At 36.8% G+C, this 23,919-nt stretch overlaps 4 protein-coding genes across 8 annotated transcripts in view; 2 read left to right on the top strand and 2 right to left on the bottom strand.

Moving 5' to 3' along the window:
- The window catches only part of LOC105195968 (low density lipoprotein receptor adapter protein 1), an 88,182-nt gene extending 76,154 nt beyond the window's left edge, over window positions 1-12,028 (bottom strand). The window contains exons 1-2 of the mRNA XM_011161641.3: window positions 11,913-12,028; window positions 11,217-11,357 (exon numbers count right to left, since the gene is read on the bottom strand). Coding sequence (XP_011159943.2) covers window positions 11,217-11,357; window positions 11,913-11,940 — 169 coding nt within the window. The 5' untranslated portion in view covers window positions 11,941-12,028. The remainder of the gene's footprint in view (window positions 1-11,216; window positions 11,358-11,912) is intronic.
- Window positions 12,029-12,891: 863 nt separating this feature from the next.
- The window catches only part of LOC105195972 (paired mesoderm homeobox protein 1), a 71,262-nt gene continuing 60,234 nt past the window's right edge, over window positions 12,892-23,919 (top strand). The window contains exon 1 of one of the 3 annotated variants that reach the window (XM_011161653.3): window positions 12,892-13,970. In XM_011161653.3, coding sequence (XP_011159955.1) covers window positions 13,853-13,970 — 118 coding nt within the window. In that variant the 5' untranslated portion in view covers window positions 12,892-13,852. The remainder of the gene's footprint in view (window positions 13,971-23,919) is intronic. The other 2 variants (XM_011161648.3, XM_011161647.3) reach the window with 2 other exon arrangements.
- On the top strand, window positions 16,062-17,408 carry LOC105195974 (39S ribosomal protein L30, mitochondrial). Its single transcript, XM_011161656.3, has 4 exons — window positions 16,062-16,202; window positions 16,363-16,509; window positions 16,860-16,986; window positions 17,061-17,408. The coding sequence occupies exons 1-4, from the start codon at window positions 16,189-16,191 to the stop codon at window positions 17,352-17,354; spliced, it is 582 nt and encodes a 193-aa protein (XP_011159958.2). The 5' UTR covers window positions 16,062-16,188; the 3' UTR covers window positions 17,355-17,408.
- The window catches only part of LOC105195973, a 30,528-nt gene continuing 26,531 nt past the window's right edge, over window positions 19,923-23,919 (bottom strand). Inside the window, exons 11-16 of one of the 3 annotated variants that reach the window (XM_026133436.2) lie at window positions 23,451-23,813; window positions 23,198-23,312; window positions 22,611-23,017; window positions 22,167-22,388; window positions 21,536-21,848; window positions 19,923-20,253 (exon numbers count right to left, since the gene is read on the bottom strand). In XM_026133436.2, coding sequence (XP_025989221.1) covers window positions 19,978-20,253; window positions 21,536-21,848; window positions 22,167-22,388; window positions 22,611-23,017; window positions 23,198-23,312; window positions 23,451-23,813 — 1,696 coding nt within the window. In that variant the 3' untranslated portion in view covers window positions 19,923-19,977. Of the gene's footprint in view, window positions 20,288-21,535; window positions 21,879-22,166; window positions 22,389-22,610; window positions 23,018-23,197; window positions 23,313-23,450; window positions 23,814-23,919 lie in introns of all 3 variants that reach the window. The other 2 variants (XM_011161654.3, XM_011161655.3) reach the window with 2 other exon arrangements.

Genomic DNA, 23,919 nt, shown 5'->3' with positions numbered 1-23,919 from the left:
AACTAACATCCAGACCCGGAGGCGAGTCGACTGTGCGCGCGTTAAGCCGGCGATTATTCCACCGAGCCGAGGGGAAGGATCATGTGCACGGTTCTCGCGGATTTCATTAAAACCCTCGTCAAGGGAAATTTGAATATTGCCCGGCTGAAAAGCGAGTCTCGCGTCGCACTTATTCATTTAGCAAAACGGAATGATATAACACGATCAAGTGTCGTCATCATGTCGTTATTATATATCTTGCTCTCCGTACCCGTGATATTCATCAACCTTCATTAATAAAAAGGTTGAAAAACGAAAAGAAAAAAGTATTTTCTATGTATCAATTATTAATTAGAAAATTAGATAATTAACAGCTGCTTACAATTTCACGAAGTTTATTCTTTAAAATAAGTTTCTTTAAAGTTATCTTTAATAAATAATTAACTTTGTTATTTATAATATGACAAAATTTTAAAAGAATTGTTTTCCAATATTATTAATCAAACTCATTATTTTTTATTTAAACGCTAATTCGTTAATCCAAAAATCGCTAAACAAAAATATTTTTGTATAATCAATATCGAATCAATTTTACACGCATCATATTCGACACAATTTTTTACAAAAAAAAAAAATTTGACTGCAATAAATTTTTTACAAAAAATTTTTATTTTTTACAAAAAAAAACTTGACTGCATATGAAGAGAAACACACTATTAATGTCAAACGATCATTTTTGTAATAAAATGAATACAAAAGAGACTTTTGCAGTTGACAAGCTTCTACAGATATATATATAGGATATTTTTCGATATTCGTATTCGGTGTCCTCGGTAACTTGGTACTCTATACAATTAGTTAATTGTCACGATTTAATTTAGCAATCGGATTTTCACAAAATTACTAAGAATTAAAATTGCCGATAACGAGCGCAGATGAAGAGACGTAAAAACGATAGATACTGTATTTTATGGCGATGAATATTCCAAAATTAATACGTAAAATCAGTTCAAATAATCATCAAATCCAAAACAATTAAATTCAAAATTAATAAATGAATTAATTAAAATTGTTACATTTTAATTGAAATATCTTGTTGTTCAACAAGTTATGGTTCTAGTTAAAGTCCATTCTATCGGCGCTACATTGAAATCGATTTTACTCTAATACTGGATACATACTTATTGAAAAAAAAAGGTATTATTTTAATAATTATGAAATTATTTTAATAACGACAACTGTACTTGTCCCTTTTTCAATAATATAAATAAAGAGAAAACAATATTAACTAATAAAAAATTAGATAAGATTAAACAGTGCTTTCATAGAATCTTTATATTTAAATGGCATATATGTACATTAGTGCTAAATTCGTGTTGAAAATAAATGTCTGTTTTATTGAAAGCCTATATTCATTATTGATGTATTCTGAAATATCGTACGTACGTACCAATATACGACGCGAAAACACATTTATCGTAATTTCAACACGAGGAAAGTTCAAACTGCGAAGCAAAATGAGCTTTCGCAAAAAAAGCTTCGCCTAGAAACGCTCGGCACGTTCTCAACGAGAGAAAAGAGAGGAGGAAGGATATACGGAGGTCGGACTTTTATGAATCCGGGAGTGCTTTAACTCGCGCGCGTTCGGCTTCGTCGACTTGCTCGTTACACGCCGCTACCTTCGCATTAATTTTCTTTCTACATGAGCTAAGCAAGAATCATAATTAACTATTAACTGAAAGAACATGGATTCCCGATCTTACGATCACCATCGCCCATTTTCTTCAGAGCAATCAGAGCTGCTCAGAGCTGAATCATTTATTTTGAAGTTTATTCATCGGAACATTTACAACATGCCAATTATTTTCCAGAATAGAAAAATAAAACTGACAGAATATTCACAATTAGTTAACTGCACGTGTGATAAAATTTTTATTTTTATTCTCCGTTTCTTCCAAATCTTTCTCCAAATTTTCAAGAGTATTGTAAGAGAATTGTCATTTTTTAAATATAAATATGCTATATTCTATTCTTAAAAAAAGAAATACTTTTTAAATGGCTTAACAATTTGTATAATTTGCATTCCTGTAGTTAGCATTTTTAAATCCTTTCTTCTTGAAATTTCTAAATACTTATTAAATATTTATTAAAATTTAGTAATTTTCTCTCAATGTAGATTTTCTCTCATGCGTCCTAATACTTAAAAATTTTTTTCTTAAAGTTATCACATCTAATTTACACGAATTCTATAAAGCTTTATAGGCAGACTATGAATTCTGTACCAGCAATTCTGTATCATATTTCCATATAAATACCAATTTTTGTTTGCCCTGTGAATATCATGTGAAATATATGTGAAGTAACATAGTAAAATCGATTTAGTAGGCGTCAAAATCCCTTTCGTCATTTTATTCACGCGGTATATTCAATAGCGGAACTTTTACCTCAATTCACGCGGCGCCGCCAACTTTAATATCCGAATACGAGGAGTTACCGCGCGAAAATTCGATACGAGCTCGCGATACTAATATTTCCTGTCGTCGATCGGAAGCCACAGAGTACTCTTGAAAGCGTCTGCGACAGTCTACTGCTCGCGTAAACTTTCCAGTTCGGAAGTTATTCGCATCCCAAACTTTATCTAACGTTTACCACGTCTCCGCAAGAATTTTTTTTTTTTTGTTCTTAAACATCTTGTGACGAAAGAATTTGTCTATCGATTAGTCAGTATCTCGGAACGCGCAAGTTAATTTTTTAAACATATTATTTTAAAAAAATTGCATATGGAAGGATTTGCAACTACCGTTTATTTCTGTAATATTTGCAAAAGTGTGTATATTTTATAAATTGCTTTTAAAATATTTATTGTTTGATTATGTTTAAAAACTGAATTTCAATTTTAATAATTTTTAATAATTCTCAAGCATAATTAAAGACAGTATTAGCATAATTAAATAATCATAGCATAGTTAAAGATAGTATTAGAAATCCCCAAAAAGTCGAGAATACACGTCATTCTTTTAACATTATATAATTTCGCGGCACAATCACAATCATTCTCGACTTATCCTATAATCACGATCGAGAGCGTATTCAATGTTCGATAGGACGTACATACTATCGAGCCTATTGTCGACGATCTGTTTTCTATGGACAAGCGACAAGTGCGATTCTTTCCATTCATGATAAAAAAAAGGTGCTTTATGACGCGTTGACAGCATCAGAATAGAAATCGCAAAGTGCAGTTAAACTAATTGATAGGTACACGCTCGATCAATTCCTTGGCACGAGGAACACATGCATGCGAAATTACACGTTACGTATCTCGGTAGAATGATGCAATCGATAAAATTCTATTTTCGCCCTCGCTCTCAACATTCTTTTCTCCCTTCTACGAGTAAATTATAGAATTAATAGTTCGTATTTATAGTTGTTACAACCTTGGTCGAAATTATAAGGCACCTATGCCTTTTTCATTTATCTGAAACTTTTTTTAACTGTATTATTTCAAATTGATTACTGGCATTATACACAGATTTAAAAGATTCTTGGAACAAAGGATAATTCACATTTGAATTTCTGTTTAAATCCTCCCACTTAAAAACATAAAAAAAATATAAGGTCGTTATAATTTTAATTCGTTACAGTTTTTTTTTCGGGAAGGGGAGATCTCAATGACTGTGTTTTAAATCCGACGAATATGTGGCGCGCAGCTTGCACAGGATGGAGATTGGAAAAATTCAAAAATTATTATTAGGCATCGAGATCTGCTTCAGACCAATATTAACTTTCTTATTTTTATCTTTAGTATTAGTTAAAATTAATTAAATTCGACGATTCATGGATAATTCCGTGCTTTTAATCCGAAAGGAAATTACATTTCGATCAGCGAAATTTTCAAAGCTCATCGCGAGATTCATTTGAATCTAATCATAAAAAAAATTATTGTCAGTAAGAAAACAATGATTTACATAATTGGAATATCAATTCGATTACGTGAAATAAATTACGCGAGACATTTGCTTCGAATGAACAGTTAATGCATTTACAATCGTTGATTGCGGGAGTTAATTGCACACGCCGATAATTATTCGAAATAATCGCGTTCGATATCTCCTAATGCGTACTTGGTATGATCATGTTTGATATTTCGATAGGTAATGTGATGTTACGTGAAGCGACACACGCCCGTTGTTGTACGCTCGTCTTGTCTCGCAGCGTGAATGACAGCGTCTCAGCGCTATTACCGTATCCAAATACCAAACAAATACCGTAACTAAATGCAAATCAGTCTCGTTTCGACGAAATATTTAATTCTTAAAAATTCTAAGAAATAAATGTATGCAAAATACAGTTCCTCGAAACTTCGTCTTTCTCCCTCTCTCTTTCGTGTTTCCAACGATTCGATTTGCCGAATTGTATTTTATTTAGCATAATTCAATGTAAAACAAGAGACAAATTGTATTTAAACTGCAAGTTTATAGGATACGGAGTTTATTCAAATTCAAATGTTGCTAAGTACGTCACGATATGTATTACGTAATGTTTTATTAAATGAAGCTATCTTCTTTGCATTTCTGTTATTGCGCGCTTTGTTTTCTAAATTGATTGACTGACGTAATCTATAATTAATTTCGTTCAAACGAGAGATGTTTGGAATGGAAACTATGTTATTTGAATTCTAATCAATGAAAGATTTTACTTCAAGTCAATTAATGTGAATGTGGACATTAGTAATGTATAGATACTACATAATAGCAAATTAATAATGCTACTAACAGAGAGTTTTCATTATTACAATCAAATAATTTAAGTCTTGTTGTTAATAGCAAATTGAATAGATTAGTTTATTTTTAGAAAAATTATTAAATCCTTAATTAGATTAAATGATTTGAAGAAGAATATTTAATTTTAATTTTTTTCATTAAAAAATTTTAATTATTTTAAAAATTTATTGCATTAAAATTAAAATTTTTTTACGTAAGTAATCATTCTCTTCTTAAATACCCAAAAAAACATATGTTATATGTATAAATAAAAAATTATGCATGTGTGTGTGTGTGTCTATTTATATAATTTTTTATATACATATATATTATATCTCATGACTTTAGTTAATTTTCTCAGCAGAAATGCGATTGTAAAAAAATACAAGTGTACACCTGTATTTTTAGTAGAATATGCACATATATTTAAATATTAATGTAGAAATAACAAATTATACAGTTTCTATTGATTAATAAATGGAATGTTACGCTTAATTTTTTTCATTTTCATACTAAAAAGAAAAATCCACAACATACTCAAAACAATTAATGTAACATGACATTAAAAGGGATAAGGGGATAATAGCATGTTCTTATCTCAAATGGCGGTTTCTCTCTTACGAAATAAATCTACGAAATTACTTAAATTTAGCGAACGAACAGACAAGGAAATGAATACAAACAACAAAACCTGACACCATGTTTTCGCATGACGTTAATTAAATTGTCCTCACGCGCACGCGTACATGACATATAATGGAGGTGGATGTAATGAGTGTATTTAATCAGGCTGTTTAATCAACGTGTCCTTTTACAGTCGGCGGCGCAATATCATAAATAACTCCCGCTCGTATTCGCGACGCGCTGTAAAAACGTGCATTCGCTTCGTGCAGACGGTGGCCAAGTAACAGTATTTCGCACAATGGCACGTAAAGATACCCACGTAATTCTTTTTTTTTTTTTTATTTCATGTTCCCGTGCAACAACAACGACAATCGGTTTGGAATTTTCCACGGAGCAAACGACTGCCATAATATGCGATTTAAATGCGCAAATGCATAAAGCATATAAATAAACGAGCACGGAATGCGCGTAATTATATAATTCCTAAATTAATTTACATAGGTTATGTGCGTGTATAATTATGCAATTTATAATCACATGAAAATCCGTTAACTGTAAAAGATTACAATTACAAATGTTTAATGATTATTTGCCGACGGTAATAGATTTAGATAACCCATGATTCATACATGAAGTAGATTTAATATTGCAACGGTAATGCCGATGCAATTTCAATGATGATATTACAGTATTAATTAACGGGGGGAATGCGAATATCGTGCCACTTGGGGATGCTCTATATTATGTGATATTGTCCACAATAGACATCGGGATGAGATTATTGCGCTGCATGCAAGCCGCATTAACAGTCGCGATTAAATTACGCCTGGTAAGCCGTTAACAAACCGGGTCGCCATTGAGAATAAGAAATGCCGCGAAATTATGCCGAAAGAAATGCGACGATAAATCTTCGACAGGATTACTTTTCGGAATGGACCGGAAGAGAAACGAGAAGTGCACGGAGAGGGCCAGCGCGAAGGAGAGGTTGTAATCGGAGATGAAAGATGGTCGAAAGGTCGACCGGGCGTTTTGCGCTCGCCACTCGCTGTAATTTCCCACCGAGGGAAAGGAAAAGTCGTTGCTTTTGCCGATTCAACGAGTTCGGGTCCTTCATGGTAATCGAGGGAGCCATTCGGGACTCGATCTTTATGATCGACGATTTGTTCTGTATTTATTCTCCCCCGCCGAGTTCCACGGCTTTCCACGGGATTTCGATAAAAGTAGGATTTTAATGAAACTCCATTAACAAGTTTTCTTTCCTCCGTTTACGTCTGCTCCTTTCGCAAGTACCTATGCAATCTAAGAGTCCAATTCAAATTTACCGCGAATAAACGCAATTGTGACTTAATATCAGACAGAATTCTTTAAGATTTTTTAATGTTTATATTGTTAATAGGTATGTGTGTGTATTTTCTACAAAAAAAATTATATATATTTTATAATAATATTAGTGTTTATAGGATCAGAGCAAAGCTCTTCGTTTTAATTAAAAACAAAAAAACAAAAAAAAAACAAAAAAACAATGATAAGTGTCAACAGTCTTAAAACATCATGATGTTACATTGAGCTTTGACCGGCTTTGACTCATTGATTAAAACTTGCTCTGTCCATGTGATTACGGGAACATGCACACGTTTCCATAAATCACGATGTGATCGACGTTTTAACCACGAGTACAGCAGCCATGTATAACGCGCGGCGTTTCGGTGAATAATTTCGTTGTTGTTACTAAAGTGGGATTACTGAAGCGAATCTCCAATGTATTTCGAATATTCGAATATCGCGCTCTGACGTTTGAATTTAGAAGCCAACTGGCGAATAAATAAACTCTACAAAATAAATTTAAAAGAGATAATTTAATGAAATAATTATATTTAAGTCATTTAAACTTTAAACGCTTGAAAAACTATGAATAAAAACAAGCATCATTTTTATTCAGAATTGCCTAAACAATTGTCAAGCACAATGTACAATAATACGTTTTATTTTGTACAGATATTGTAAGAAAATTTACGTAGTAATTAAGAAACTGAAATATTATGTACGTGAGAAATGTTGTACTGTCAAATACCCAAGATATTTCCACACTTTGATTAACAAATAATTTAATACAAACTTTTTTATTTAAACGCTTTTATTATTATTAATTTTTCAATATCCTTAATATATCGGAATATTTCTCAACAAAATATTTTTAAGATATGTAAAAGTTTCGAATTGGACGGTGTACTCAATTTTTTAAATATAAATACCTAGCAAAATGAATGGGATATTTGCGATTTTCAATAAGTGCACTAAGATGGAAATTGTTGTATTCGCCATGAATAAGCGATGTATTACACGGAATACCGTCGCAAACGGCACGAAATGGATTGCAGGTTTCTACCGGCCACCACGGGAGATTTATGGGTGCTTTAAAATGCTCGATGTTGTCGACCACATCGTTAGAACCGAAGGCAAAAATCGATGCACCGACTAAATATCCCCCGTTAAAACTCGTGGAAGCGGCGCATCCCATGTATTCAAGCGCGTGAACAAGGGCTGAGCGTTTCTCGACGAAATATTTTTAATCCGTCTTTAGTTTTGCAAAGCCGATATTTTTATGCGACGCGTGAACGCGTCTCTAAACCTTCCATGGCTCTGATATTCTTCACATCAAAATAAACGCAGACACCTACGTTCGGAGAGAGTTTTTAGAATTTGACTGAAATATCGAGTTCTTGCAGTTTTCAGTAACAAAATATATGAGTAACGAAAACTCGAGTATCGGAAAAAAAGTCTGAGCATATTTCTTTGTAAAAGATTTTTGTATTCTCTATTTATTTTAATTGATATTTTTAAACATTTATATTAGACATTTTATGAAAATGTTTTTAAATTGTTTCGAAAAGCTTGCAATGTATTCTGTGATATTTTTGAGATATAAATATAACTTTTAATTAAAAGTGTATTGATATTTAACAGAGAAGATATACATTATTTCAATTTATTTTTAAAATAACTTTGGCTTGTACAATTATTTAATATAACATTTATTACACGTCCAGCCAGAAGGCAACCAACAAATTTTTAATAAAAACAAAGTGCTGTTTTGCCTGTTAACGCACTGACATTAAATTAATTCACCTGTGCGTAACAAAAATCAGTTTTTACAAAGCATTTATATCGTTCCATTGTTCAAATTGTTAAAAAGTAGAAACGGAAAAAAGGCCGAATTATTTCCGAACGATCATTGTAATATTATCAACGTGTTGGCCACGTTATTACGATAGTAAAACGGTAATAACGACAGTGTCATACACTTATAATGTTGAAACTCCCCCATCGATAGAGGAAAAGATAGGCAGAGAAAGGTGTGATCCTTCGAGGAGTTGTACAAGAGACTGTAATATCGCATTTCCAATACAGGAAAAATATAAATAAAAATAAGTTGCGCGTTTTGTCAGAAATGAGGAATATTTTACATTCTCTCGTATATTTGAGTTAAAATACATAGCTCAACAGTCACAAATTAGGAAGTTTTACAGCAATTTTCATAACTTGTAATGACAAAGCTTTTCATTTGCCTTGCATATGCAGGAGAACATAAAAAAAGGTTACTTTTTCAGAAGAGAAAGAGAAAGAAACAGAAAAAGATGTGATGAGAAATTCTTTATACTGTTGTACATGAACTAAAGAGTTTTAAGAAACAACTGAACATTTTTAAAGTAGTATTATCGTAGTCCTATGATGTCGAGACTCTTATGTTTATTATTTTATTTGTATGTCATACTTATGTTAAAAATATTCTGAAACAAATAAAACAAGATATATATAATAAAAGCATCCAGACTTATACATATATGTTAATATATTTTCTGTGATGTATAACGAAAAGAGAAAAATAGCTTCATATAGATTTCCTGTGATGTGACTTCGAATCATTATATCATTTTATTTGCTTTAGAATTTTTATTTCATTCTCAAGATTCTTTATCTCGACTTTAAATAAAAGACAAAAAACATTGCTTCTTCTAAAAATTAATTGATGTACAAAGACGAGACAATAAGGCACGCTCCATATGAATATGGTAGATTTATAATTGGTTCTCAAATTCTCATCCCATATACAGAATTTTAATTTATAATTTTCGTGAAAAGTGAAAGTAAAGTGATTCCGGTATATAAATAATATAGCCGGGATAGGCTGCTTGCTGCTACATTTGATTAGAAATCCATAAAATAATTAGTTTCAGCTAGAAAATAAATTTAAAAATTTCCTGACTTTTTTACGTTTTCTAAACGAGTAGAGAATTTTTCATGATTAATATGTAATCTTAAGAGAGTATGTACACCTAAATGGATTAAAACAAGGTCTAACTTCGAAATGTTTGTAAAGGAGCGGAAAAAGATAGAGAAATCGTTTCTTTATTCTAAAGATTATACTTTTTTCTATTCGACGTTTCAATTTTATTAAAAAATAATATTAAATGCCATTCAATTTTTTGTAAATCATGTTTTTAAAAACGGCACTTACAGTGATCACTGAAACTGACGTAAGCTTTATAAAAACCTGAAACATAGATCTAGTAGTTAACGTAGTCGTTTTATATTTCATAATATTTTGCATTTAAATAAAATGGCAGCTGTCAAAGTCAAAGCCAACAGTAGCAGTTTTTCACTATAGATTTTACTCATTGTTTGACTCCAACAAAAAACTAAACATCACAAAAAAATTCAACATCAAGCACTTAACATAAAAAAAAAAGTATGTAAAATTGCAAATCGATTATCAAGCTGTTTTAAAGATATCACATTTTGAAAATATGATTTGACTGATGTTGTTACGTATAATTTTTTTAATGAAACTTAAATGTCAAATAGAGAAAAGTATAATCGTTACAATAAAATAAACACGTATTTTCTATTTTCTTATATCGAGGAACAATCTGTGATTTGTCACTTTTCTCATTGTTTAAGCTTTTTCCATACTCCACGGCTCTAACATATAAAAAATAATTTTGAAAGTGCGCAAGTTTTAACACATTTGACAATAAAGAAATATTTGATATAACATTGAAAAAAAATATAAGTACCCTTTAAAATAAGAGCATTAAGAAAATTGTGAGCCCAGCTCAAATTCCAAACTTTGTTACTCCCTCTGAGTCTTTACTTCTCTAAGATTTCCCTGACCAATTTAAAATTCCATTACTTTCCCCGATTTTCTTGGTTTTCTGAGTCTGTGGCAACCCTGAGTTTTGTCCAGTTTTTCTTGCTTCCGAGAGAGAGAGAGAGAGAAGAAAAAGATATAAGAAAATGAAGAGCTAGTGATTGTATGTGTATTCCCCTCCGCCCCTCTCTCTCTCTCTCTCTCTCTCTCGCAGGATCTTGCCCATACTTGTCTTATGGTCAAACTGTGATTGTAAAGTCTCTAGATTTAACTGCACAAAAAAAATTAATATCAAATCGACAATCAATTTCTTTCAGCGTACGCACGGCAGCGGTAAAATACATCAGGATTTTTTTTTACCCGAATCGCTTATTCGAGCCCAGATGCGACAACAATTGCGTCTAAATTATTCTACAAACAAAAATAATATTTTTTTAAATAGATGTCACAAAGAGGATTGAGAGTGAAACGAGAAATTCGCACTTGCGACTCTCTCGCGCGCATAATCCGTTAAAGGATGTTGCGAAATGCAGATGTGCTCGTTTCTCACGGACGCAAAAGAGTTTCTTTCCCCCGCACTCCTACTCTCCTCTTTCTTCTTTGCTCCTATTTTTCGTAAGGGCCGCGAACCCCCTAGGCGTCCTATCGCCTCAGCGGAAATGAGTTTTCACGAGAAACTTTCGAACTCAAGTCGGACTTACCGCCGCGGGATATTTCGCATCTCCGTTCCCCAACGACCGAAGTTGTTTTTTCCTTCGCGAGGGGGTGGGCAGGCACAGGACGATCCTCGCTGCAGCACTCCTCCGCGAGTTTCCATCCGATTGAAATTGCACGAAGCCTGCCTGAAAATACGCCATCATGTACGATAAGAACGATAAAACATCGAGTACTTTTAGTACCCTCGTGAATAAAATTGTAACGATAATCGTTACATTTTTTTTACGTAGAATAATAGCAATGTAAACAACGTGGTTGTAACTTTTACGTCATGTTAATATAACAACAAAAAGAGGACAATCACATATAATTGTAGTTTTGAAAGGGAAAATATCGATTTTTTTTTTCAATTTTTCCGCAAATTTTTTTTTTGTTTTTACTATCTATGGCTGCGTTCAGATTCCCCACCAGGGTGCACCCAGACATCATTCTATCCTTGTTTAACATTTGGTAAACAACAAAGATAAAACGATATCATGGTGCACCCGAGTGAGGAATCTGAACGCAGCCTACATCAGCAAATCAATTTTTTGAACGAACGGAGCGCAAGAGGCAAAAATAATTGAAATAATAGATTTTTTATTAGAGCAATGTTTTTCCGTACAAGTGAGAGTCGTCGCTGGCAAACAAAACGAATGACCGAACAATCGCGCTAACCTTTAATACACAAATGGATTTACCAGACGACGCTGTTCCTCGTCGTTCCATCCTTCGAGGCACTCACACACACATACACACACGAGCCGGGATCTAAGATCTCGCGTCGATCAACGTTGATCACTCCCGAAATACACGCGCCGTCCGTACGAGAAAGAAGTAACGACGAAACGGAAAACGCTCCGCCCGAACGACAAGGAATTCGAAGCGGCCGGCGCGCGGCGTCGACTTCACGCCGGTCCACCACGCGCGAACTCGCCTAGTTGATCTCGAAGATCCGTTGGCGAGCAGTGCGAGCACACAAATCGCGGTCGCCTAATTATATTGGAGCGTGAATCCACGATTCTCCGCGACTCTCGATTTTCTCGGCACGTCGCGACGCATTTTCCCGCTCGCGCGCGACATTCGTGCAAAAAATGCGTCGCCCGCAACGGTGCAGGGGCGAAGGGGGAGGGGAGAGAGAGCGACGAGCTCGTCGGTACGTGCGACGCGGGAAGAGGGGGCGCGACCGACGTTAGGCGACACCGACGGAGTCAAAACCTAAACAGAAAGCGGGATGGCCGACGAGTCGAGCGCGAGGCGGTAAATAAACGTGACACGGACGCACACGCGGACGCGAGCCGATCGAAGATCTCGCGTCGATCAAAACGCGTCGATCACTCCCGAAATACGCGCGTAGCGCGCGCGCCGTCGGTACCGGAGACAAACAGCGAAACGGTTCGTCCGCCCGGACGAGGAATTCGAAGCGTCGACTTCTCGCGCCCGTCCGCCGCGCGCGTACTCGCCTGACTGATCCCGAGTATCCGTCGGCGAGCAAATACGATCGCGGCCGGCCAATTATATTGAAACGTGAATCCGCGATTCTCCGCGACTCTCGATTTTCTCGGCACGTCGCGACGCGTTCTCCCGCTCGCGCGCGACATTCGCGAAAAAGTGCGTTGGTCACCCTGCGGCAGGGGGGCAGGGGAGAGGGAGCGACGAGCTTGTCCCTACGTGCGCCGCGGGGAGAGGGGGCGCGGCCGACCGTTAGCTAACACCGCCGGAGTCAAAACGTAAACAGAAAGCGGGCGACGAGTCGAGCGCGACGCGGTAAACAAGCGTGATCGTTGTCGATTCCGATCCGTCTGTCTGAACGTCTGGACGACCAAACTGCGCAGTGATCGTAAATACACACGTTCCGGTTGACTTGACGAGTTTGCTTAAACGTACGTGGCCGACCTAAACCCTTGTGTCCACGATTCTGGACATCGGTCCGAGACCTCGAACGAAGAGAATTAGCTAATTGCATGTGTACAATTTCGTCAGCCGACTAATGCGATCGGTCCGTTCTCTCTCCTTTCGAGGTTGGAATCGATTTCTAACATCGTGGACAGGCGGCTTTTTTCACGCAGTGCCGGGGGCCCGTCTATCTTCCACTTGACTCGCGTAGTCAGCTAATTCCGCGTTGTCCGCGAGACTCGGAGTTAAGCACCGCGGCTACCGCGTCGCGTTTTTCTTTTCTCGCGAGCCTGGTGCGAGCACCAAGAGTACGGCAACGAGAGTGATCGATCGTTGCCGCGAACTAATGTTAATCGTCGTCGCGAATGATCGAACGATCGACAGTGATACTTGTGATACGCCGCGTGCTGACGCGACGTTTGTCGAGGCGATCGAGGCGTTTCGACTTCGACAAGAAGCGTCGTCGCTTCGTTCGCCTTCGCGACGAATACTTGCGGCTTGTCGAGATGCCGGAGATTAATTGGTTGTCGTCTCGGTCGTCGTGATCCTCCGCTTCGTCCTCTCGCGAACTTAACCAACTCACGGCGCGCGGCGCGGTTGTGTCTCGTGTACCGTTGTGAAGTTGCCGTCAAATAATTCGTACAGCTCTGATAGTCAAACGGTAGCGCTGTGCAAAGTGACGAACGACGCGCTCGCGAGTGTTGTAGTTAGCAGCGAGACTCTCCGCAATTTGCACGAGCAAACAATGATTTTTCGAGTATCCAGAGTGAAAAGCGACGGCAGGAAGAGAGGAACGCAGGATCAGGATGCAAGGAGATCGAGTCGCAGGGATAACAACGGCTCGCTTACATCGCGACTTGAGGGTGAGCACACGTATTTTTGTATTTACGTTAAAAACGGTCCTTGTTAAAATTTTTGTGTTGAACTTTTAACGCATCCGAGTGTTAATTTAACGCAATGTGTTTATGTCACTGAGATATTTCGTGTTAAATTGATATTCAATATTTCTCAGTGGCACAAAATAATTTTTTAGTAAATAAACAAGTAGCATACAAATAATATATATTTTGAAATAATTTTAAAATAAATGAATAAATGTACGTAACAACATATTAAATGTTAATTTTACTGGAGAAATATGTCCAAATTGTATCAATGTTTTTTTTTTTTTACAAAATTGGGTAGTGACTGCCATGGTTGAAAAATTAAAAAAAAAGTTGGTAACTTTTAACTTGATTAATTTTATAAGCCACTAACTTCAATTTAATTTAGTTAAAAAAAAAATAACTTGCTCCATCCTGCTTTTTTGTATTAAATTTGTACATCATAATTTTGTTATTTTCCAACACATTTATGCTATATTAAAGTAACACAAGAATTTGACTGGACTGTTTGAAACATACAACATATAGTTAAATTTAACACAAATTTTCCAATTGTATACGTATGTACATTTTGCTGTTATTTTATAAACCGTTGTTTTTCACGACGATTTAAATTGCTGTAAATACGATCAGGTTTTTCATTGTAATATTATTCTTTAAACTCATAAATTGCCTAAAAATCGACAAAGCACAGCTGAATATCGTTCGGCGCGGCAATGTGGGTGCTTGTTTGACAGGAATATAAATACTAAAACCATTGATTCGGCGTCAATATTGATCTTGTGCCATGACAAATTTTCCAACGTTTTTAATAAATTTTAGCCGACAAATCGTTCCTCCTCTCTCTTTGTGCGCTGTTAGTAAATTTAGTTGGAATAAAATTGCACGCGGCTGCTTCCATTATTTGTCGTTATCAATGCATGACCGACGATTCATTCGATTTATTAATAGAGTGCATATTACATTGCACAATGAGGCGGAACGGGATGAAAATGAGGTAAAATTTGGAAAATAGTTTAATCGAGCGAGAATACGATTCAACTTTGGTTATTAGATTAACTGTGTTTATTACATTTATTATTTTGCAAATTTCCTCCTAATAACTGAAAAACTAACCATTTAAAACAAGGAAACTTTTCTTTTTATTTGGAAAGGAAATTTAATAAATATATAAACATATAACACAGAGAAAGAAGAGCAGGGGGGATTTTACAGTGTGATAACAATATGCTAATTACAATGATTACGAGAGTTCAATAATTTTAAGTGATTACGGATTTTAATAAAAATTAAATGTGAAATTTTATCTTTTTAAAAGAAGTTAAATGTTAAATTTGTTCTCTTATTATATATTTATATTTCTCTTATTATATTAGCATTATCTAATCATATTTTAAGCATTTTACTCTATGCTCCTATCATATGCTCCTATCATATTTTGTTCTACAAAATCTTAAAACAAAATATGGTACATTTATTTCTTTCCTTTATAATCTTCAAATAAGAATCTAAACCTAACAAGACGGAATTAAGTATCACATCACACAATAGTAGGAAAGTAATATAATTCATGACGAAAATTCAGCTCGTGATCTTTTCGCATCATATCCGATAACGTTCGTCCTCGATAAATTGTGAGTCAAATTGAATTTCAGGTCATGGTTCTTTCTTGAAGTGGACTTGCGTTCATTTGATTATAGAATCGTTAAAGAAGGCGTTCTCTGCCCGGTTTGATTTTTTAATTGATTGTCTTTTAACGTATATAGTTTTTCATTTGAATGTTCTGACAAATTAGAGAGAAAAAGAGAGTGAAAAATTTAAAATTAAATACCTTTGCTTCTATAAAAAGAAAAAATGATTTAAAACAAACGGAATAAAAGACTTTGGCATCATTTTGAGATTAATCATTGAATTCTGCGTACACATCTATTGTTTCCCTTCAAATTATTCATAATTATCGGAATTTTCTGCAATTCTCTTGTTGGCAAAGCTGAACTTGATACACTTGGTATGAGCTTCTGCTGCTTTATCACATAATGTTACTCCAACTTTCTTGGTAGCTGGCGTACACGATAGCTGGCGCCACACAGCAGTCATGCGCGAACTACCAACTACCAAACACTAATGTAATCGTAATTGATTGTAAGTGGCGTGATGTGATTTCTAATTATTTCTAATAAATAAACGTGCGCGCAAAATGGCAATGTTTACGTAAGTAATCGTATAAATCTAAGATTAATGCAATTATTTAAGCTATAACACAAACGCTGTATGATGCAACGTTATTGACTTTTACTTTAAGAGTTACAAGTTCTAACCTATACGGATTGCATACTCATTCAATACTCAAAATTTGTGTTTCAATTTTTAGTTTCAACGTGACAACTAAATTGACTCGCGCCCCCATTCTCTTGAATTTCGTACGTCATAATATGTTTAGAAAACGGAAACCTAAATGGAAGGACGCGGAGGGTAATTTCGAGGGAAAAAAATATGCAAACGTTACGTATTTTCCAAGGTATGAAGTTATATTACGTCGCATCGATGTGCTGTCTTCGAAAGAATCAATCGTTCACGTTAAAAAATTGTATTTCTAATGAATAAATTATAAAGCCTTTGAAATAATTTGTTTGCATGTCAAGCTTGAAAAAGTTTTTATAGTTGACTTTTTTAAATTTAAAATGATTTCTGAACAACTTTTTATACAACTGAGATAAATAGAAAAAAATCCTTGAAATTTAAATTTTGACAATAGTCAAATTTTAATACAAAACGTATTTTGAATTCCGAAAGGATTAAGACAATTCATAATTTGTGAACTCACAGTTGCTACTTGGATATTTAAAAAACATTATAAACATATTGTAGACAACCAGATCATGTTGATCCACCATTTGAGCCAAGCAAGTTACTATTAGTAACCCGGGTAAAGGAGTTTGCGGGTAATCCTTGGTGGGAAAAAGAGGTGCTCGAAGACTTAGGTTTCAAAGATGAGGTAGCCAAAAAGTTGTAGGCATAAAGCGACGGCTAGTGTTTGACAAATTCTTTATTCGCTTAATTGTCTTACAGAAACACGGAAATGCTCCAGTGATTGTAAAAAACACGCCAGAGGTATGTGCCATGCTCTGGAAGGTAAAGCATCTGGTAAAGATCGTTCCCATAAAGTTACCCGATAAACTGCCAACCATGGACGATCTAAATGGCACATATTTACACGAGAATGGCACGTTTTATGTTATACCGAGAATAGATCCTGCTCGCGAAGAAGCCGTAGAACAGTTTGTAAATGATCCAAAGAAGCTGAATCGCGATGTTATACAAGACAAACTGAGACTTAAGTGGTTAAAAGGACTTTCTATGTAATAGAATTTGATAGTAAAATTAAATACTTGTTAATGAGTCATTTATATAAATTTATCAATGGAGGAACTTTTAAAATAATCCTTGGTGGGATTTAGTTATCCTTTAGTTATCCTTTTGGATGAAATTCCTCTCCTGAGAAAAAACTTTCAAGATACCCTGTACAGTATAGTAAGGAGAAATTGACGGGCAATTAGAGGCAGTCCGTGTGTATGAAAAATATTATTTAAAAATAATATTCATGAAAGACAGTCATTTTGTGTTTTAAGAGACACGAAGGAAACGGTTGAACAAATAATATAGATTTATTTATATTTTGTATATTTGGTCAATTGACCAGTTTACAACCTACTAACAATAATGTTAAAATTTTAGTATTTCATTTAATTCTTAATCTGTTTGAAGCGTCCCACATCCCCAGGTTGCGTACAATTTTTTTAATTGATTCCAAACTTACGTTTCTTTTATCAAATTTATTAAAGCTTAATTCATGAAATATATATTTAATGAAAATTAATGACCAATTAAGATTATATCTCTTTGCGATTTTAAACACGAGTTAAAGTACATGTGACCAATGATAGTAGATTCTAGCAGACCCAGTGGATTTGGGACCCTTCGTAGACGGGAGCAAGATCTATAAGATGCCCTGCAATAAGATTTTATATCAATAGTGGGGTTTCTGATTCGCTTTTAGTCAAAAAGTTCAAATATAAATGTTAGGTTCCGATTTGTAATATATAATCTTACATTGAATTAAATTAGGATTAAATTTAGGACTTACACATCATTAGATGCTTATTGCGTAGTAATAACGGCTGTAGTGTAATAATAACATATAAACTTAAATTTAATTTGATATTTTATATTACTTTAATTGATTTAATTAAATTCAATATTATTATTGTACCACAGCCTCTCTCTCTCTCTCTCTCTCTCTCTCTCAGACTGATTCGTATTTATTTATCTCCTTGACATAAAATGGCCTCAATCTTCCTGATATCAGATAAGATATCAGCAGCTTGTTGCGGGACACCCAGTATAAGTTGGAAGATAAATGCCGCTTTGGGTCAGTCGTGCGGACCTACTTAGATACAGTGTTCCAAAAAAAATTAGTCGAAATTCAGAAGAAGTCTACACTTTGCGAGCGAAACTCGCCGCTGATCATCTCGAAACGATTCGCTAGGCCGTGCCCAGAGGACGTTTGTGTCCTCCCGAGGCTTAGCAAGCATACTAATAGCGCGGTTCTGGAACTGTACTCGACCGACCTTATTGAAGGTTGCGGTTCCGTCGCCAACCGATTAAGGGCCAACTGCGACTTTTACTCCCTTGCGGTACTAAGAAGTGAACTAGATTGGAACTGCAGTTAAACCTAATGTCAGCTATTCGTATTCACTACTACCATTCTATGAAATCAACTTCGGTCTCGTACATGCTCGAGCGGAATTCGAAAAGTCTCGGTAAACGCGAATGTAATTTGGAAGTCCTAGTGACGGAGAGACAGTGTGATTGACGTTCTCTTTTCGGTTTCCCATTCTTCCTCTTTTTAATATATACGGTTTTTTTTCTGAGCGACGGTTTACTCGTGCGTCAAATCTTATTACTTCCTCGCATTTATTTTTTACAAATGTATTTGTAATCAGTTCTAATCATCCTCTATGCTATCACAGTAATCTTTATATTATTTTATAGTTTTTCTCGGTATTAATATTACTAATACATTTTAATTTATTAATGTTTTTTTTTTTTCTTCAAACTAACGCGCGATTTTAGCGATGAAGATGACCGTTAGTGTCACGTTTTATTTGCAATTTTGACAATAAATAGTTCTCGCGTAACGATCTTGTTGCAAAATACGATACGGTGTATTTCGCGTACAGCGATACAATCGCCGTCGTACACTCGCCGGCAACGAGTGTGACCCACGAGTAAAGCATCACCCACGGTGATTCTTATTATGATTTTACGCGGAACTGGTTCGTCTCCGATTGCGCAGTTTCCAGAAGCGCCTGTCCCTCGACGTATGATGAATCGAGATCGTGTTCTGCGTCGACCTGGCGCCACCCCTCTCCGGCATGTACATCCTCAGCAATCGCGCCGCCCTCTCTTCCTGTGATCTATCCGCTGCTTTACCGCTCAGGAAACTCAATAGCTTCATGCTCCGTCTCTTTAGCCTCAGTCTGTTCAGAAAGTTCGTCTCGCTGGTGCTGGACGGATCCGCTCTCCCGTTCTGATCGTCGCAATCCTCGTCGAATCTCCTCGATCTTCTCAGCTGATCCTGTCTTCTACCTCTGTATCTTCTTCTGTCATTCCCCTCGACGGAGTCTTCTCGGCGCATCGCCTCTCGCCTCCTCTCGGCGTTCATCTCCTCGGCGTTGCGAGAATTATTCTCCTCCGCTCTTCTCGCGACGGCTTCCAACTCCCTCAAACGTTCAGCTGCCTTAGAACTCCTGGAATTAGGCGAACCGGTCGTCTCCGGTGCAGCGTCCACGTCCGACAGCTTGCGGTGCAAATCGACGATCTTCCGGCGGAACTCTTCGTCCTCCTGATTCAGCTTGGCGAATACACGGTCGCGTTCCTCCATGTTCGCACCGTAGCCCGACTTGGACGTCGTTTGAAACCTCTGTCACCACCATCCGACCTGGTGCTTTCCGCTGCCAGGCGAATCCTCCTCCTCCGGCAGCGGCTCCAACCGCCTCCTGCCTAGGAAGCAGCGTAGCGAACCCAGACTAGCGCTGCCACCTAGCAGCTGATCCATATTCAGCTCCGGCAACGAGCAATCCTCATTGTCCGAATCCTGATCGGCGTCGTCGTCCACCGACAGATTTAGGCCGTAATTGTCCTCACCGATGGCACCGGCGCCCATCGCGCCACCGCTGCTGCTGCAGCCGTTCGGTGGCGGCTAGGGAAGTCAGGTACAGCTCGGGCTAGTGATTCTTTGCAAAAAGAAAAACAGAAGGCAAGCGTTGTCATGCAGGCAAGCGTGCGAAGCTTATTCTATCCTCTTTATATCGCTGCATTCCCACGTCACATTACTCCTATACCAAGGAAGAAGCCCCTGATTAGCTATTGACGTCCGTGATTCGTATATCCCATATTTCAGTGCTAGGTGCGTCTATTTAATTCTGTGGTTTATCTACCTCAAGTGAAACAGTCGCATTTAGCGAAAAATCTGGGCAACAAGTATACGATCTCGGAACAATACTGCCGCAAAGACTTTGTCGTGTATTATACATTAAATTCCGTTAGAAATCATTTTCAAAATAAATGCGATTGCAATTTTTACTTACAAATTAATACATAGTGCAACTCAATACTCCAAAACTAGAGATTTTTTCAAGCAAGCTTATATGAAAATAATTATACGTATTAAGCGATCATTATTTGTTCGCAATACAATATACACTACTTATAATTTCTACTGCATACTGTAACGAATAGCTTTTATTATAAATCCACGAAGAATATAGTTTATAGAAATTTTTATAAATTATATTGCACAAAATTATTTTTAAAACTAAAATCATTTTCTCTCTTCTCTTTCTATGAATTAAAGAATTTATTTTTAAACGGATGGCTTGTTACACACCCATGCAGAGAAAAGTTTAAATTGATAAAATTATTTCTTTAACTTGATTTTTTTTAATACCTTTGAGGACAATAAAATTTATTTGATTTAAAAAAATGACGTTATTTTAGCCTTTTTTAAAGTGCATAAATTATTTGTTTAAATTATTTATTTAATCTAAACAAATGAGTTTTTACTTCAAAGAAAGTACCGACAGAAATGTGAGAAATGATTTTGTTGTTCTGGTTTTAAAAATATATTGTTTTCATTAAAAAAAAAAAAAGATTTGCGTCTCACGATCAATTTCTTTAATTCCAATAAAAGGAACAACCAAAAATTTCTTTAAATCAAAAAATCTTTTTTTTAATCATTTGGAAATACACAAATTTTTTTGATTCAAACAAATTTTTTGACTTGAAGAAACTTTTCTCTGTGTGCAGAGACTCGCACATCTCCATTTCATGAAACATGTCATGAATATTTTAAAATGTTTAGAAATAAGTTTGTCAATCGTGATCACTTGATACGCAATGAAATTCTTTCTCAATATTGGGGCTTGGTTTACTGTGCTTTTGGATATTAATATCGTGTATTATATAGTCGCAAACATTATTACCGAATTTGCGGTGAAACTTTCGTCATCTGGTCCGCCGGAGGTTGGCGTGCCCCATATATCGTCGCCGGAAGTCGCCCCGGACGTGGTACCTTCCTCGTCGTTTGGGTCTAACGAGAACTCGGTTCGCTCCGGGGGTACCGGCGGTTGAAGAAGGTAGCCGCCGACACCTTCGCTGAGCTGCTCCAGCAGAACCATCTTGCTGACGACGTAGCTGCTCGCTCGGGCAGTCCACGCTCTCAAGCCGGATGGCGGCGACTCCGTGTCTCGATTGTCATCGTCCCCTTGCTCATCTAATTCGTCATCCTGATCTAGACTGCTCATTGTACCAAACCGTCTCAAAGCTCTGCATGAGAACGATCATTAAACGTGGGAGATCGAAAAATCGCTTAATTAAATCTTGTTAAAGGACCGATTAAAAAATATTGATCATTATAACGGACAGATTTCATCCAATTTAAACGTTGACTGGATATTTGAGATTAAACGAATTTAACAAATTTATTTTTTTATTCTCTTTCTTTTTGTTTTTAACAACTAATGAGGCAGAACTTGACATTGATGCGTCTGATAATTTTATGCGATTTAATTTGATAATTACAAATAACAACAAATTAATTCTAAATGATTATACCTGTAAGGGGGTTCCCCATCACAATCGAGGTCATCCTCGCTGCCGTCCTCGGTATTACCATCCGCAGGCGTATAACTAGGACTGTTACGCCCTGGGCTATCGTGCAGCCCATTTCGCAGTCTGTGCCTCGTACAGAAATCGGGGGTCGGTGGAAGAACCGAAATCTTTGGTGGCAACGGGGAAAACGGATCCCTTTGCAACGGCGGCGTAGGACAACCCGATCTGTAACGCGCGATTATAATAGCCTATTATTGCAATCGCTTAAGAAAATTAACAGCAATTTTTAGATTTTTCTGTATTTTGCAAAATATTTTCAGCCTCATTTGCATTGTTAACAACAAATATGGATAGTCGTGGAATTAATTAAAAACGAAAAACTTTTCGGAAGATCAAGAAGATTTAAATATAATATTTGATTACTTGATTGCGCGTCAAAATTAATACCTATGACATCTTCGGCAAATGCTGATGGAGCTTGTGAGGTTCTCCTTCGTGGACACGTGACTGCCGTTCTTCCGCGTCATACTGTTCGATTTCACGGTACTCAGACTCGCGCTCGATGCGGTGCTCTGTTGCTCCACGTCGGAATTCGCCGTGGTAATCTCCTCCGTTGCAGTGTCCTGGCTGGTCGATCGGCTATTGCTCTCTCTCGCGGGAGTTCTGGCTGCCAATTCCTCGGCCGTCCATTCCTCGAAAGAACCCTCGTGATCCGGAGGAGGGATCTGATGCGAATTGCGCACCCATTGCGCCAGGTGATTGTTCTCCCGAGAGTTTTTCAGAATCGTTTCCAGGCTCTCGCCGGACTGCAATTCCTTTTCCTCTTCGTTAGGTTGCCGAGGTTCCCTTGCGATCTATTACATTCAGACATTGATTTTCGAATTAAAAAAAAGTAGACGTTTGAATCCAGAAGATAATTTAAGTTTTTAACTTAATCTCTCATTTTTTCATTTTGCTTTGCAATATTAGATGGATAATAATCTTTTTCAAAAAACATTCGAGTAATGTCATAACTGTCGCCATTTTTCACTGACCTGCGAACTTTCCATGGGTGCTCTGGTCGCGGCGAAATTATTGCCGGCAACCGGACTCTCCTCGGGACTATCTTGATCCAACGAGCCCAAGCCACAGTTTGTATTCACATAGATGCTAAAACGCAACGAAAATTGGTGCTCATGAATTCTACTTGGTCCATTCTACGCAGCTCTCCGCTTACACCTCGCTTGCCGACAAAATATTCCGCGAGACACACACGAGACGTGCTTTCGCGCCGAGTCCACCACTCACATTTGCCGTTGAAGAAGGTTGTGCCAGACGGCCTTGAGCTCCGCGGTGGGCGCTCGAAGGATGAGAACGCGTCTTCGGGGTCGACTGTGTGGGCTGCAACCCCCGCTGTTTATCGTTCCGGCGTGACCGTTGTCCACGTTGCCGTTTGGATGTATGGCGACCTGTAACCGAAACTCCGTCGGTCTCTTTCGCACGGTGAAGCACGCCTCAGCGATGCTGGACAATCGTAGAGGTTCTTCGGTTACAAAGAGTACGCGGTCCCGCGATACCCGCGCGAACACTAGAAGATCAGTCAAGAGCAGTGCCCAGGACGGTTGTAGACGCGCTCGACCTTCAACCTTAGCGAGAGCTCCGCCGAAAAGCCTACATAAAGCATAGATTCATTAATAATTGACAAGTCACTACACAGAAAAAAATTATTATTAAATCAACAATTCATTGTTTCACATATAAGCAAGAATATAAAATC

The sequence above is a fragment of the Solenopsis invicta genome, chromosome 12 (genome assembly GCF_016802725.1).
Source record: "Solenopsis invicta isolate M01_SB chromosome 12, UNIL_Sinv_3.0, whole genome shotgun sequence".
In the NCBI taxonomy this organism is placed as follows: Eukaryota; Metazoa; Arthropoda; class Insecta; order Hymenoptera; family Formicidae; genus Solenopsis; species Solenopsis invicta.
This window is presented reverse-complemented; position numbering and strand designations above follow the sequence as displayed.

What these genes read in the sequence shown, in the direction of transcription:
- LOC105195974 (XM_011161656.3), top strand. An exon ending in AACGTTACGTATTTTCCAAG is followed by an intron (nt 16,510 to 16,859) that starts GTATGAAGTTAT and finishes AACATATTGTAG; the next exon opens with ACAACCAGATCATGTTGATC. An exon ending in ACTTAGGTTTCAAAGATGAG is followed by an intron (nt 16,987 to 17,060) that starts GTAGCCAAAAAG and finishes ATTGTCTTACAG; the next exon opens with AAACACGGAAATGCTCCAGT.